General features: G+C 44.3%; 1 protein-coding gene across 2 annotated transcripts in view; it reads left to right on the plus strand.

The window, feature by feature from the left end:
* The first annotated feature begins 232 nt into the window (after positions 1-232).
* Znf398 (zinc finger protein 398) overlaps positions 233-14,972 on the plus strand; it is a 35,113-nt gene continuing 20,373 nt past the window's right edge. Inside the window, exons 1-2 of one of the 2 annotated variants that reach the window (XM_003475265.5) lie at positions 233-518; positions 3,600-3,995. In XM_003475265.5, the coding sequence (XP_003475313.1) occupies positions 495-518; positions 3,600-3,995 (420 nt within the window). In that variant the 5' untranslated portion in view covers positions 233-494. The other variant, XM_013158789.2, reaches the window with a different exon arrangement.

Consider the following 14,972-nt stretch of genomic DNA (forward strand, 5'->3'; position numbering starts at 1 on the left):
TTTGGCCTGGAAGGAGAAAAACACTCCCCAGTGTGCGCTCTAGTTTGCGACTTGGCCCTATGTTACCATCTACTGGAGCTTCTCGAGGGTCGCGAGACAGCAAGCGTGGGTCCCGCGCAGCAAACCTCGGTGCAGGTAGCCACAGCATCGCTGCGGCAGGACGCGCTGCCCTCGGGGGCCGCCAGGGGGCGCGCTGCCGCGGCGGGGCTGCGGCGGAGCCAGGCTGCGGCGCGTCTAGGCCGGCGAGGCTCGCGGCTCACTCGCTGCCCACAAAGCGCCGCTGAGGGGCCGCTGCCGGAGGGTGTCGCACAACCCTTGTCGCCGCCAAACCTGCCGCCTGCGCCTCTAGGTCGCACCGCCAAGCCAAGACAGAGGGACGCGCCTCTGCGCGCCGTACCGCCTGAGAGAGCTCGGGGCAGCCGGGCCTGCGTGGGGCAGGGGCGGCGGCGACTCCGGGCCGGGCCGGGCCGGGTCGGGCAGGGCAGGGCGGAACCATGGCTGAGGCGGCCGCGGCTCCGGTAAGCGCGACTCGCGCCGTTGGACGAGGAGGAGGAGGAGGAGGCGGCGAAGGTGGAGGAAGAGGGGCAGGGGGAGAGGATGCGGGGAGGAGGAGGGCCGGGCGGGCTGTCCCAGGAGCTGTCCCGTCCGCGTTTCCAGCCCTGCGCCTCGGGGTGAGGTCCGGGGTCTCCGGGGGCGGTTTCCAGCGGGGAGACGCAGCGAGCCGCCTGGAAGCATGGGGTGTCAGGGTCGCCAGCCATTCTCACAGCTGCCGAGCTGTCGTCACGCGGTTCCCATCGTCGCTGCCACCTGCGATGCGGCAAGGGTGGCTGGGAGCCAGGTGTGCACCCCCACGCGGCATGGCGGCATCCGGAGCGCCCGGGGCCTTGCGGGGAGCCGCGTGCGCTCTGATGCCGCAGGCCTGCGTGGGCCCAGCACGCCGCAAGGTACCAGGTCCGGGGACACGCTTCTGGGACAGCTGCTGCGCACTGCCTTTAGGATGAGGAGCGTTCCTTACCTTGCCGTCTGAGAAGCCTTGGACCTCTCCAGGAAAGCTGCTGCTTTCCGTGGCTCAGGAGCCAGAGCAGCGGCAAGCGGAGGACAGGGCAGCAGCAGCAGCAGCGAGTTTGGAATGACGCACAGGGGAATGCCAATTTTACTTTGGGACTTTCTCATTTTTCAAGGAACTTTTTTTTTTTTTAACCTCTGGTAAAGATAATCATGTATGTAGCCAGCAGTAATTTTTTATTTTCTCTTTTTTGAAACAGGGTCACGCTTTGTAGTGCAGGCTGGCCTTGAGCTCATTATGTAGCCCAGATTGGCCTCAGACTCCAAGATTCTCCTGCCCAACCTCCCAAGTACTGGTATTACGAGTATACGCTACCACGCCCGGTCCAGTAGAAGTTTAATGAAAGCTACATACATATTTTTAAATTCTCTAGTAATCATGTTTAAAAAGGGAAAGAAATAGAATTAATTTTAATGATATATCTTGTTTAACTCGTTTTGCAAAATGTTATTTCAATAGTAATCAACATTAGAAAGTTAACATTGAGATTGTACAGCATTTTACATACTCAGATTTTTTTTTTTTTGTCTTTTATTATCGGTACCGGGGATCGAACTGATGACTGCCTGCTTGCAAGGCAGGCGCTTATGCCGCTGAGCTAAATCCCCAGCCCCTACATACTCAGATTTTGAAATCACCTGTGCATTTTATTCTCAAATCGTGTCTCAGTGGAACTGAGGACATTTCAGGTGCTCAGAGGCCATCTGTAGACAGTAGCTATGGTATAGATCAGGGAAATTCCATTTTACGGGAAAAAAATGGTAGAAATGAACATACTGATGAAAAAAAGTACCTTAAAAGGTGGAAGGGTTGGCATTCAGAGCGGAAATGGAAGATGAAGCTAAAATTTTTCCCTTGGGAAAGAAAGAAGACAGTATATATTAAATTACTGATGCATTTGGAATGGGAAGGAGTATGAAGAAGTGAATGTGAAAGCAGACTCATTCCCAAGTTTTTTGTCCCCCAAATCCTATTTTAACCAGATCTGTGTCGATTCTTATGCACAGTCTTTGACGATTTTTTTTTTTTTTTTTTTTTTGAGATGGGGTCTCACTATGCAGTTCAGGCTGGCCTTGAGCTCACTTTGTAGCCTAGGCTGGTCTCGAACTTGCAACGATCCTCCTGCCTCAGCCTCCCGAGTGCTAGGATTACAGGCATGAGCCACCATGCCCGGTAGTTTTTGACGATTTGGAATAGCTACTTTATGGGACAGGAAAAGAAGCCAGAGGGTACCATGCAGCACTGAGGCCCCCACGAAGCCGGAGTCCTCTGTGTGCTAGCATCCTAGTTGTTGGGTGGTTTCCTTCAGCAAGGTGGGGGGCCAGTGTACCAGAGCGAGACTGAGCAGGAGCAGGCTGATTCAAAGCTTTGAATAGGCCAAGTGAGAGAGACATGATGGAAGTGTGACTGAAATGGCAGGGAAGAATGCAAAGCCCAGGCCAGGCAGATAACCCAGGAGCAAATGGGACCTTCACAAGGCTGGAGCTCTTACTAATGGGGTTGCAGACCAGGTGAGGATAAGGTTGTACCTGAGCTGAGAAGAGGAGCTGTGGCCAGAGAGTAATTGCTTTATTGGGTTCCGAGTTAGAAGGCTTTGTAGAGATCATCATAGTCCAACCTACTATGTGTTGTAGGAATATTTCCCTTACATACCATTCTTTGCTTCACAGTATGTTCAGTGATAGAGCAACCTGTTACTTGCTTAGAAAGGAGTAGTTAAAATGATTTATTATAGGAAACTTCATATGTTGGTTCTAATCTGCCTTTTGGATTACCACAAAGATTAGACAAGTCTGTTCTGTTTTCTAACTCAAATATTAGGAAACAGTCATGTTTTCTCTAGACTCAACACCCTCAGCTCGTTCAGCTTAATGCAACTGGTGGTATATGTGAACGGGGGTAGAGGGTAGACAGGGCCAGAGTATGAATTTATTTCTTCTTCTTCTTCTTCCTCTTCCTTTTGGACTGCGAATTGAGCTTGGGACCTTGCACTTTCCAAGCAGGTGCTGTATTATTATTATTTGTTGTTTGTTTGTCACTATGCAGCTTACATACATACACTATGCACTATGCAGTATGCAGGCTGGCCTTGAACTCATGTAATTTTCTGGTCTCAGTCTCCCAAGAGCTGGAATTGCTGGTGTGTGCCACCACGCCTGGCTCCAAGCATGAATTTATACAGGTTATAAAGTTATTGGGCCCTGAGCTCAGGAAAGGCTCCTGAGTACTTCTGCCTTTTCCACAGATAGAGGAGGCAATAGCAACCTGAGGAGCCATGCCAGGCTGATTCTTAAAAAGCCAGTTGCATCCGGATGTTCACTGTCTTTTCAAGTCCATGGCTGAACTGCCACAACTGTTTTCTTAGTTTTGGATGCCAGTGAGCTCTAGAGTGACACAGGCACTGTAAACCTTACCAAAATGACATTTAGAGTCACCTCAACCAGTCAGCTACTCAGTCCTCACCTGACTGCAGACTGGACTGAGGGTTCCTCCTAACACTCAGTTTCTTGTCCCATTTGTCCCCTGCACACAGACTGCTGAATGGGACACGGAATGCCTTACATCTCTGCAACCTCTGCAGCTACCACCACCCCCAGCTGCCAATGATGCACACTTGCAGACCGCAGCCATCTCCCTGTGGACAGTGGTGGCAGCTGTACAGGCCATAGAGAGAAAGGTGGAAGTTCACAACCGGCGGCTCCTGCACTTAGAAGGCAGAACAGGGACGGCTGAGAAGAAGCTGGCCAGCTGTGAGAAGACCGTAACCGAGCTCAGCAACCAGCTGGAGGGCAAGTGGGCCGTGCTGGGGACCCTGCTGCAGGAGTACGGGCTGCTGCAGCGGCGACTGGAGAACCTGGAGAACCTGCTGCGCAACCGAAACTTTTGGATCCTGCGTCTGCCCCCAGGTGTTAAAGGAGATGTCCCAAAGGTAACAGGGTACCTCCATAACTGACTGTGATATGCTGTCACAGACCCTTCCCTAGCAGTAAGGGATGGGTGCGAGTGTTAAAATGTCTTAGGCACTTTGAAGAAGTATTATGTTCATTTATTTGGGAAGCATTCTGTGTTCAGTCTAGTGCCCAGAGTGTTAGCTTCAAGTGGGAAAACTTTCCAGTCAGAGTTTGGTTACTTAGTACCTACATTCTTTTTTCCTTTTCTCTTAGTCCTCAGAATTTACTTCTTTCTTTGTTAATCTGTCTGGCAGAATCTGGGGGAGGAAACTAAATTTGGCATTTTAATCTATCCACGTGAATTTGTCAGCAAGTTTTGTAAAAGTTTAGAGAAAGACAAAGGTAAAAGGTATACTGGCCTTCTTTTTCCTTTTGTTAGGAATGGATTGGAGCTTCTGGGACTTTCACCTGGGAATATAAAGGATTACTGTAAGGGGCCGTGATTATCTGTGGGGTGAGGTGTGCTGTAGATCAGGTTGAGATGCTGGAGGCCGTTGTCCTTCTGGAAGAAATAAACATAAAGCAGTAGGTAGTAAACATTCTGAAGCTATGGAAGACAACTGTGGGCAGCTAGTTCTCAAATACACTTATTTGTTTCCTCAATAATCTATTCCACACGTACTTCTTTCCTTCTTCCTTCTTTCTTCTTTTATTGGTACTAGGAATCGAACTCATGACCTCATGCTTGCCAGGCAGGCACTGTGCTGTTGAGCTGTATCCTGGCCCTCCACATATATTTCTTGAACACTTCCTATTTGCTTGATCTACATCCTGAAAACCATAGAATGAACAATTCATTAATGCTTCCTGGAGTTTATATTTTCCCGGGGAAAGCAAGATAATACAGACAGACACAAATGCGTTGAAATGTTTTGATAAAAGTAAAGCAAAGTGGTCTCTGATGATCTGTTTTCAAATGAGTGTCAGGCAGGTCTTATTAAAGAGCTAATATTTAAGCAAAGGCTGAACCCCAAGTAAGAGACATCTGAGGAAGTGCTTCCCAGGTGAAAGAAGACCTGGCATAAAGTCCCAGAGGCTTAAATCCATTCATAACAAAAGGAAAAGGAAGAAGGCCAGTTAACTTTAGCTTGAATAGGGGAACACAACTGGATAAATGGGGAGAGGGTTGGATTATGTGGAGTAGTACTTTTCTGACATGGCCCAAGGTAAGAATTACCTGGGGCTACCAGACACATTGGTAACCCCAGAGCTATGGGAGACTGAGGCAGGAAGACTGCAAGTTCAAACCCAGCCTGGGCAGTTGAGCAACTTGGCAAAACTTTGTTTCAAAATAAAAATGATGTAGCTCAGTGCAGAGACCCTGTGTTCAGTCCCTAGTATTGGGGCAAAAAAGTTACCTGGGGCACTTGTAAAGTTTTAGCCAGCATTCTCCTGGGTAGAGCAGAAGCCTGGATGACCCTGAAAGCTCCTTAGAGATTCTACCTGGTGGCTAGAGTTGTGACTGCTAATGAAAAGGAAAGCACTCAAGACTGAAGAAAGGACTTTGGATTTTACATATAAGTGTCAGGAGCAGCATTTTGTCTGCAGAGTAGTTTGAAGAAAGTGCTGGCTGCTGTGTGGAAAATGGCTCCCGGTGAGAACAGAAGAGTGTCCACCGAGGCCACTAGAGTAGGAGAGCCGGAATGGCTTGGCTGGGCAGCGGTGGTGGGGAGGAGAGGAGTGGACCGAAGTGGGATATTGTGATTGTAGAACTGATGACAAGATGACTGGTAGGTTAGAAATGAGCTAAGAAGGACAATTACTATGCAGCAATTAGAGTTTACTGAGTGGGAGCGTTACTTAATTTAAGGTCTGTAGTTCTTTTTTGGGGAGTACTGGGGTGTGAATTCAGGGCCTTTGCACTGAACTGTATTCCCAACCTATTTTCTATTTTTTATTTTGAAAGGGGTCTCTCTGAATTCCCCAGACAGAACTCAACTTGAATCCTCCTGTCTCAGCTTCCCAGAATGTTGGGATTACAAGTGTGTGTCCCCCACCCCAGTTTAAGACGTACAATTTTTATAAGAGCCCTAATTTGCCCAAGATGATGTGGTCACTGACTATAAATAGCAGAATTGTATTTTAACCCAGTGGGCTGAGGATACGCCCTTAGCCCCTGTGGATTTATGGATTCTTAGCTCTTGGCAGGGAGACCTGGATGGATGGTCTTGGCATTTCGTTAGGCAAATGCTTTAGGGAGGTGTGGCCTCACTGGGAAGGAATGAGGCATCTGGATGGTGTTAGGTTTGAGATTGTGTGACAATTTGGGAGAGGTGTGTAGTGGACCCTGAAGCTCAAGGGACAGGGAAATATGTGGGAGTAACTGATTCAGAGATATACTTTCCCTTGTGAGAGAGAAAAGGATCATCCTCAGTGGGAGAGTAAATAAACAAGGGAGCCCCAGGGCCCAGCCACAGGATAAGAGGAGCCAGGAGAGAATGTGGAGCAGGAAGGGCCACAGAGGTGGGAAAATCCCACAGAAGAGTAGGGGTGTAAGAAGAGCTTTCAAGGAGAGAGTTGTCATGTTCATGGGCCATGTACTCTGGGGGTCTGGAAGATAGGAGGTGAGTGTGAGGTCTCAGGAGTGCAGATAGGTACAGGTGGAGCAGCTGAATGAGAAGACTGTCTCAGGCTTCCTGTGCAGAAAGCAGAGTTGCTAGAGGAGCTTTGATGGAGAGCATCCCACTGTGCGGCCTCACATCGGGAGCCTCTCCTGGTATACTTCTGGTCTCTTGGATGCTGCATTTGTTAGTAGTACCCCACTAAAGAAGAAATACTCTTCTCTGGGTGAGTAACTTTTAAACTGTCCATCTTACACTCCAAAATCATACAGAAAATAATGTGATTTCTTTGAAAAATTTCTTTTTTTTTTTTGTACCGTGGATCAAACTCATGACCTTGCACTTACAGGCAAGTGCTTGAGTCACTGAGCTAAATCCCCAGCCCATGAAAGATTTCTTAATGAAGTTAAAATGTATTTAATTCTAAGCTGGGAACTTAGCTCAGCAGCGTAAGCACCTGCTTTTCAGCATGAGGTTGTGGGTTCAATCTCTGGTAACAAAAAAATTGAAAACAAAAATTTAAAAAAATGAGTTTAATTCTAGTCAAAATATCTTAAAGAATAACTAGATTGAAATAGGAAATCAGTCTTAACCCCCATGTACCTTCAGCTGTTTTGCATCTTCTTCCTAAACTGAAAACATTCTGGTAAAATGCTAACTCCCCACTCCCTTTCTTCTGTCCCCTGGTAACCACTCTTCTTTCTATGGCTGTGAATATTCATGACAACTCTAGGGCCTCACATGAGTGACTTGGTGTGCTCATTGGTTTCATTTAATAATGACCTGAAGATGCGTCCATCTGTAGCCCAAGTCAGAATGTCCTTTTTGGAGACTGAATGATATTCCATTTCTCTCAGACTTTTAAAGTCATTGGGCTTTTGCCTTAAAAACATCAAATATCACTTATGAAAAATGTAATGCAAAATCTGTTTTTGTATTATTTTATTTCTGGAAGTGTTTATAATTGCTTTTCTAAAATGTGTTGAGGATTTGTGGAGAGGTAGGTCTTTTTGAATTTATATTGGACATTCGGTATGATGTTTCAGTAAGGAGATGGGTGAATTTTCAGGTCTGAGTAGTTTTCTCTTATAATTCTATTTTTATAATATTTCCTCTCCCTGCTCCTCCTTTTTTCTACTGTCTCTTTCTGGTACTATTGTTTGATAGATTATAGATCATTGTTTTTTATCTCTTAACCTTTTATTCATGGTTTGCACCTATTTTTCTAGAGTTCCTTGATGTTTCTAATTTGTATTTTAACAATTATATATTTAATTTTCAGGAATACTTATTTTCAACTCTTTTAAAAGCTGCCTTAATTTTTGTTTAATGGATGCAATGTATTCTGGAATTTTGTTGAGAATGTGTATTAGAGGTTTATTTGGGTGTGTTTTGTTCTAGTATCACTCCTGGGATTGCTCATGTTGGTGCCGTTAGTGTTTTTAGAGAATGGAGTGATCCTGGCTGGTTGTTTATAGTCACAAGTGAAGGATCAGATTCATTAATGATCAGTGGCAGTTGGTGTGCATCCCCTGCAGCACCAGGTCTGCTTATGTCAGAATCTGTCCTCTGCCTCCTGTCAGGATCTGTCCTCCCCGCCTCTGCAGCCTCCTCCACACCAGTGGCCCCAGAGAGATGGGCTTTGCATGAGGGTGCTCAGACAAGGAGCAGACAGACAGGTCAGGGACCCTGGGATCAGGCACTGCGCTGCGTTGTCAGCAGCCTGACTGACTCCATCCAGGCTGTCTCCAGGGAGGTGACTAACTAACTTCCTTCAGAGACAGGCTATGGTCTCAGCTTTGGGGTTGTTGATGCTGCTACCTCTCGCTTGCAGGGCTGATGGGGTGGCAGAGAAGTAGAAGTGTTCTAAACACAGCCCTTGGAATTGCGCTTCATAACTGGCTCTTACTCCTGCTCTGGGTACCCACTGGCTTTGGGTTCAGAATCCCTCTGGATTCCTAGACTCCTATACAGGGTCAGATGCAATCACACCACTCAGAGTTCAGTGCCCTCCCAGCTCCTGACACTCTGTGGGAACCTCATCTAAAGCCAAGGTACTCTGGCCTCCTCATTCTGTGTACCTTTGGGGATGTGGTCCCTTCTGACCTTACTTAGTTCATTTGAATGGAATTCTAGGAGAGGAGGAAAGTATGCTAAGTACAAATTCAAACAGAAAGTTCATCATGATCCTTTATTTTTGTCATTATTTTATTATATCTAAAATACATCTTTTTGAGCAAGATTGGATAAAAAAAACCAGATGATTGCATTTTGAACTCTGTATTTCGTAGCCCAAGTTAGTTGCTGAGCAGGACATAAAGACGAGTAGTTTACAATTCTTGTCCTGAAAGAACAAAGTTTTTAGTTAAGGTGATATTAACAAAGTGAAACAATTAGGAAAAAATAGTAATAGCTATACTTAATCTATATGCTGGGCATAGTGGCTGACTCTTATAATCCAGCATGCAGGAAGCTAAGGAAGGAGGGTCTTGGAGAGTTAGAAGCCAGCCTGGGCTACATAGAGAGTTCAAGGCCAGCCTGAACTACATAGCTATCAACCTGATTGAGCCCTGTCACTGTCTATGCCTGTGCCCACCCTCCAGCCACACTGGAGGAGCTGCTTTGCTTTGCCTGCCCCTTACATCTCCTGCTCTGGTCATGTCATCTTGACATAGAATGTCCTTGCTGTCCTTAAGGGCCAGTTCAAAGTTACCTCTCACAAAGCCTTCCCTAGTGTGCTACACCTAAAGTAATTGTTCTCTGAATTTTATCCCTTTACTCCGCACTTTAAGCCACACACAGTTTCACTCTGTATTTGTGTCTCTTAGCAGTCGTGGCTCAGGACCCCTGTCCAAGCCATCTCCAGATCTCTCCAGTGAACTGTGCATGTGATGGAACTCAGATGTATTCTCTATCAGAGCCATTCTAGCCATACCTATGGGGGGACAGCAGAGAGTAAAGAAAGACAGAAGACAGTATTCAAGGTCCAAGGGAGAGACCTGCCTCTAATGGTTAGGCACACCGGTTGACCCACTTTTATTAGCAAGCCAGAAGCACAGAGTAGCTTTTATTAGCAAGTGGGAAGTGCAGAGTAGTGTACTACTCTTGTCAGCAACTGTCATAGATTGGGGGTGAGTTAATGGAGAATAAGTTCCTCTCCATGTCAGTATGCTTGCATTCTTTAGATTGTCCTCAGCAGATGTTATCTCGTCTTAGGAATACTGTGGTTAGGAACTTTTTCATTCCACATAGTTGCACCAGCCTCCAGACTACAGGACTCCAGTCACATAGTCTGGTCCCCAACATATTTTGTCAGGGGTCTGTCTGTCCACCCACAGGCTCCAGAGGGGCAGTGAGGACATTACCTCCATAATAGCATCAGACATCATTTACCCTTTCATTGTCAGCATTTGCACTGATGATCCCAAAGTGGTGGCAACAAAACTGCTGACACGTAGTACAAGAGAGTGGCAACGAATTCACGAGGGGGACTCATGAACTTCACCATTGTGCACTCACAGCAAGAGAAAAAAGATACTTGCATCTCTGAATGTTTTCATGAAGCCAGTTCTGATAGTACATGCCTGTAATCCCGCCTCTCTGGGAGGCTGAGGCAGAAGGGTTTCATGTGTGAGCCCAGTATAGATACCTTAGTGACTTAGCAAGATCCTGACTCAAGTATAAAAAGTAAAAAAGGGCTGAGGCTGTAGCTCTGTGTGAAGGATCTGGGTTCAGTCCCCAGCACCTCCTCTAAAACATCTTGATTAGCAAAATATAGACACATTGACCCTTGAGGCCCTGTCTTTTGAATTTTGTGTGTGATAACATGGGAAATACATAACACCTTGCACTGCCTGCCTCAGTGTTCAGTCATAAACTGCCTCAGCTACTAGATGTAGTTCAGTCGCAAACTGAACTAAATTTTTTTCACAGAACGTTTTTACCCAAAAAAGAATAACTGACACATTTGAAAATGTCAAAGTTCATCTAGGGAAAATAATTAATAATAATTACTGCCAATGATTTTTTTTGTGTGTGTGCTGGGGATTGAATTTACAACCTATGCTTCCTAGGCAGGCATTTGTGCCACTGAGTTATATCCCCAGCCCCAAGCCAATGATAATATTGAACTTTCAAACAAAAATTTAAATTTCAAAAAACTTGAATCTATTACCTAGCAGTTTAACAGCTTCTTGAAACTTAGTTTTTTGGAGTTCCAGTAAAGATGGCAAACAGAGGCTCCCTGAGACAGACAACTCAGATGCCGAAATAACACATCATGGGGAGATCTGGACAGAAGAAGATGGATCCTCTCAATCCAGGAAGAAACTAATGCAAAAAGAACCAGTCAGACATGCAGTCTCAGGACTACTATTGAGGCAGCTAAGATTCTGTGCTCTTGTGCGCCCAAATTCCCACTGCTTGGACTGGCTGGAACTGCAGTCGCACTGAAGTGCAGTCACACTGAAGTTGAAGGTCGGCGAGCTCAATGGAGAATGGAACCAGCAAGGGACCTGCCTCGACCTGTGGTGAGTGCCGGGAATAAAACCCTTCCACCGGAAAGGGGCACCAACGGGACGACATTTTGGAATTGGGCAGGACTGGCAAGAACAAGGAACAGCAGTGACTTCAGTCAGTTGTTCCCTTCCTAGATGAGATTGGTGGGGTATGCTTGGCCTGGGTCATGCCCCTGGCTGAGACCCATAAGTTGTTCCAAACCAATTCCCTACACAGTGCACACTAACGCAGTGAAGGCCTCAGCAGGTTGATGACCTGGAGGGGAGGGGCCAGTATACGCCACCCCTGTTTGCACCTCAATAACACACTGGAGTGGGCAGGATTACCTAGCCAGTGCACTTCAGAAGAACCATAACCAACAAGGAAAGGGACTAGGACCTCCTCTATACTCCTGTATGAAAGAAACAAACAACATGAGAAAAGGAAGCAACAAGAAAAAGTCCCCAGCCCCCAACCCTGAGAACATTGATCTAGGAGGGGTAAATACAAAAGAAATTGAGGACGGCAAACATTCAATATCAGACAGGGCATCAGTGGACATAAAGAGATACCTTCAGGACCTCATAGACAAGCTCAAAAGTGAAATATTTAATCAAGTAAAGCAAGATATAAGTAGATTAATAAAAGGAATGCTAAGCACCTCTCAAGAAGACACAGATAGAAGAATGGAGGAGCACAAAAAAAGGGAGAGAAACGTTTGATGAAGAATATAAAAAAAAACATGAATAAATGAAGCAGGTTCAAAGAGATTACCAGGAAATAAAAAACTCCATTAAAAGCTGGCAAAACTGCTTGAAAGAAACTAAGGATAGATTATCCAAACTGGAAGACAGGTTTGCAATGTGGGATCATGAAAGGAAAAATTTCTTAAAAATAACAAGGAAACAGGCAGTAATAATACAAAGGCTAGAAGACAACAAGAGGATCTATAACTTAGAATAAAGAATGTGAATAAAGAATCGGATATAAACAAAGGAACTACAAAGGCTATTCACAGAAATAATTAAGAAAACTTCCCAAGCATAGGAAAAGAAAATGATATTCAGATGTATGAGGCATACAGAACTCCAGCCACTTACAACCAAAACAGAGCTACCCAGGCATATAATAAGATCCCAGAAATTCAATATAAGAATAGAATATTAAAAGTCATCAGAGAAAAGAAACAGATCACCTATAAAGGAAAACCCATTAAAATCACGGCAGACTTCTCAACACAGACCATCAAATCAAGAAAAGATTGGAGCCAAGTATTCCAAGCCCCGAAAGAAAATAACCTCCAGCCCAGATTGATGTACCCTGAAAAACTGTCTCTAGAAATTAATGGAGAAACAAGATGCTTCCAAGACAAAGAGGAACTGGGGGAATTCGTGACCACCAATCCAACTCTACAGAAAATGCTGAAGAACATTCTAGAGAAAGAGAAAAGTATCAGGATTCTAGAAACAGTGGCAGAGAGGCCTCAATGAATGGAACAGAAAGTGGAATGAAGAAGAAAAGGAGAACTAATGCAGAAAAAGAGCACAACAGAAATGAGGCAGAGAAGGTTGGCTATAATCTCTAATATAGATGGCCTTGATACACTAAAAAAAAAAAGAAAGAAAAGGAAAAAAAAGAAGCACAGGCAGAGTAGATCAGGAGGTAGGGTCCACCAAGATGCTCTTTATAGGAAGTATAATTAACTTGAAAAAGAGTTTATGGACCAAAAATCAAGTATGAGAAAACAATGCTCTATGTGACAGGGAACCAGAGAGTAATAGGGGCAACTCAACCAGTACTTGTAGATAAGTTGGAAAGACAGGCTTTAATAGGTAAAGAAATACAACTAGAGATCAAGTCCAGGAAGGAGAAGGTGCAGAACCACTTAGGTAAATAGCAGGTTGCTCCCCACAATCTAAAAACTGAGGGTGTTGGTGAGACCCAAAAATGCATAGTGCACCCTGGGGGAGTGAAAGGGAAGGAATAGTATCAAAAAAGATGGCAGAGGATACTGTTAATAGTGTATCAGGATTTAAAACCCACATTACTTGCACTGCTCTGCTTAGATAGATTTTAGTCTGTCCCAGTTTGTCTGCTTGCACTAGATCTGAGGGCACAGACAGCTATCCCAAAAATAACAGGATATAGTACAGTAATCATCTTTAATTTCCTATTAACTTAATCTAGAGCCCTGTATAACTTATACTGTTTTATCATGACTGATCTTAGTTAAATCTGGTTTGTTTGATTGCTGTTTGGTATCAACAGATTTTATTCAAAACTGTTATGATTGATTGTATCAAGTCTCAGAGTATAGGCAACTACACTGAAGATGACAAAATTCACTATGATACCCATTCTGGTTTGATTATTACCTGTTTTTGAAGTTTTACACTATCTACAAAGTTTTGTTTTTATTAATATTATTATGTACTGCTATATTCAATTATATTATGTCTGATGATATAGACAATTCTATTGAAGATAACAAGAGACAACACTCCTTGTACTATGGTTTTATGTGTTTATAGGAATAAATTTTGTTTTGTCTTGCTTTGTTTTGTTTCTCCTTTTAATATAGAAAGGATAGAAATACATGTTAAGACTCACGCATGGGTAGAACCCATAAACAGTTTACGAGAACTGATCTTATAAAGCATGATGAAATGAACAAATGCTTTGAAGAAAAAGAGACACTACAGTACCCAGTGCTGATCCTGGAGTGTCATGATGTGAAATCCAGCAATACTATTATTCTTTGTTCCGAGTGATTTTAGCCTGCTATGGTTTGTTTAATCTCAACATAAATGAAGATATAGATAACTGCATGTATGTTTAAGTGTGTAGGATTGATAACCATATTACTAAGTTTTTGTTGGATAGTTGAACAGAACCATTTGCTGTCTCTCTTTTTGAATCTCTACTTTGTATGTTTCACTTTTGTATCTTGAACAACTATTTGTAAGAGGACAATGCGTAATCATCAACTAGTGATTTCTTACTGTTTATTTTTTCTTTGAAAGTATGTACTATTTCTACCCATTTTCTGTTTTGTTTAGTCTTTCTTTAAATAAAATTTTTAAAACTTAGTTTTTTTGCTGGGTGTGATGGCACACACCTGTAATCCCAATACTTGGGAGGCTGAGGCAGGAAGATGGCTGTGAGTTCAAGGCCAGCCTGAACTACATAGTGAGATCCTGGCTTTACCAAAAAAGTAAATAAATGACAAAAGTAAGTATTTTCTGCTAAGTGATGGGTTTCGTTCTTGGTTTTGATTTGTTTGGTGGGAGAAGAACAGGGTCTCGTTATGTAGTATGGGGTAAGCTGCCTTTGAACTTACTTATATAGCCCAGGATGGCCCCAAACTCACAGTGCTCCTCTTGCTTCAGCCTCCTGAGTGCTAGGATTACTTGTATGTGCCACCGCACCTCGCTAGTGGTGATGTTAATACAATTTTTAAACAATTTTGAAATATGTCAACATTGGGAAGGTCTGCCCGAATGGGAGAATATGTATTTTTCAAACAAGTGGCACAGACTGTCACAAAAGTCACACATGGGAAAAGGTCATTTAAAGTACAGTATAAGGCCGGGAATACAGCTCAGCAGCACAGTGCCTGCCTGGCAAGTGCAAGTGAGTTTGATTCCCAGTACAAAAAAAATACAGTGTGAAGGCCGTGTGGTGATGTATAACCTATAACCTCAGTGCTCTGGAAGCCTGAGATAGGGGTATCACAAGTTGGAACCCACCATGGGCAAATTAGCAATTTAGCAAGACTCTGTCTCAAAACTCTGAACCCTGGGTTCAGTCTTCAGTACTAGTTGACTCATCAGTATTGGTCTGTAGATTTTAGGATAAAAGGCATGAAGGCAAGCATGGTGGCACGTGCCTTCAGTC

Source organism: Cavia porcellus, unplaced genomic scaffold (genome assembly GCF_034190915.1).
Source record: "Cavia porcellus strain 051 isolate PalLab524CR breed Dunkin Hartley unplaced genomic scaffold, mCavPor4.1 scaffold_6, whole genome shotgun sequence".
In the NCBI taxonomy this organism is placed as follows: domain Eukaryota; kingdom Metazoa; phylum Chordata; class Mammalia; order Rodentia; family Caviidae; genus Cavia; species Cavia porcellus.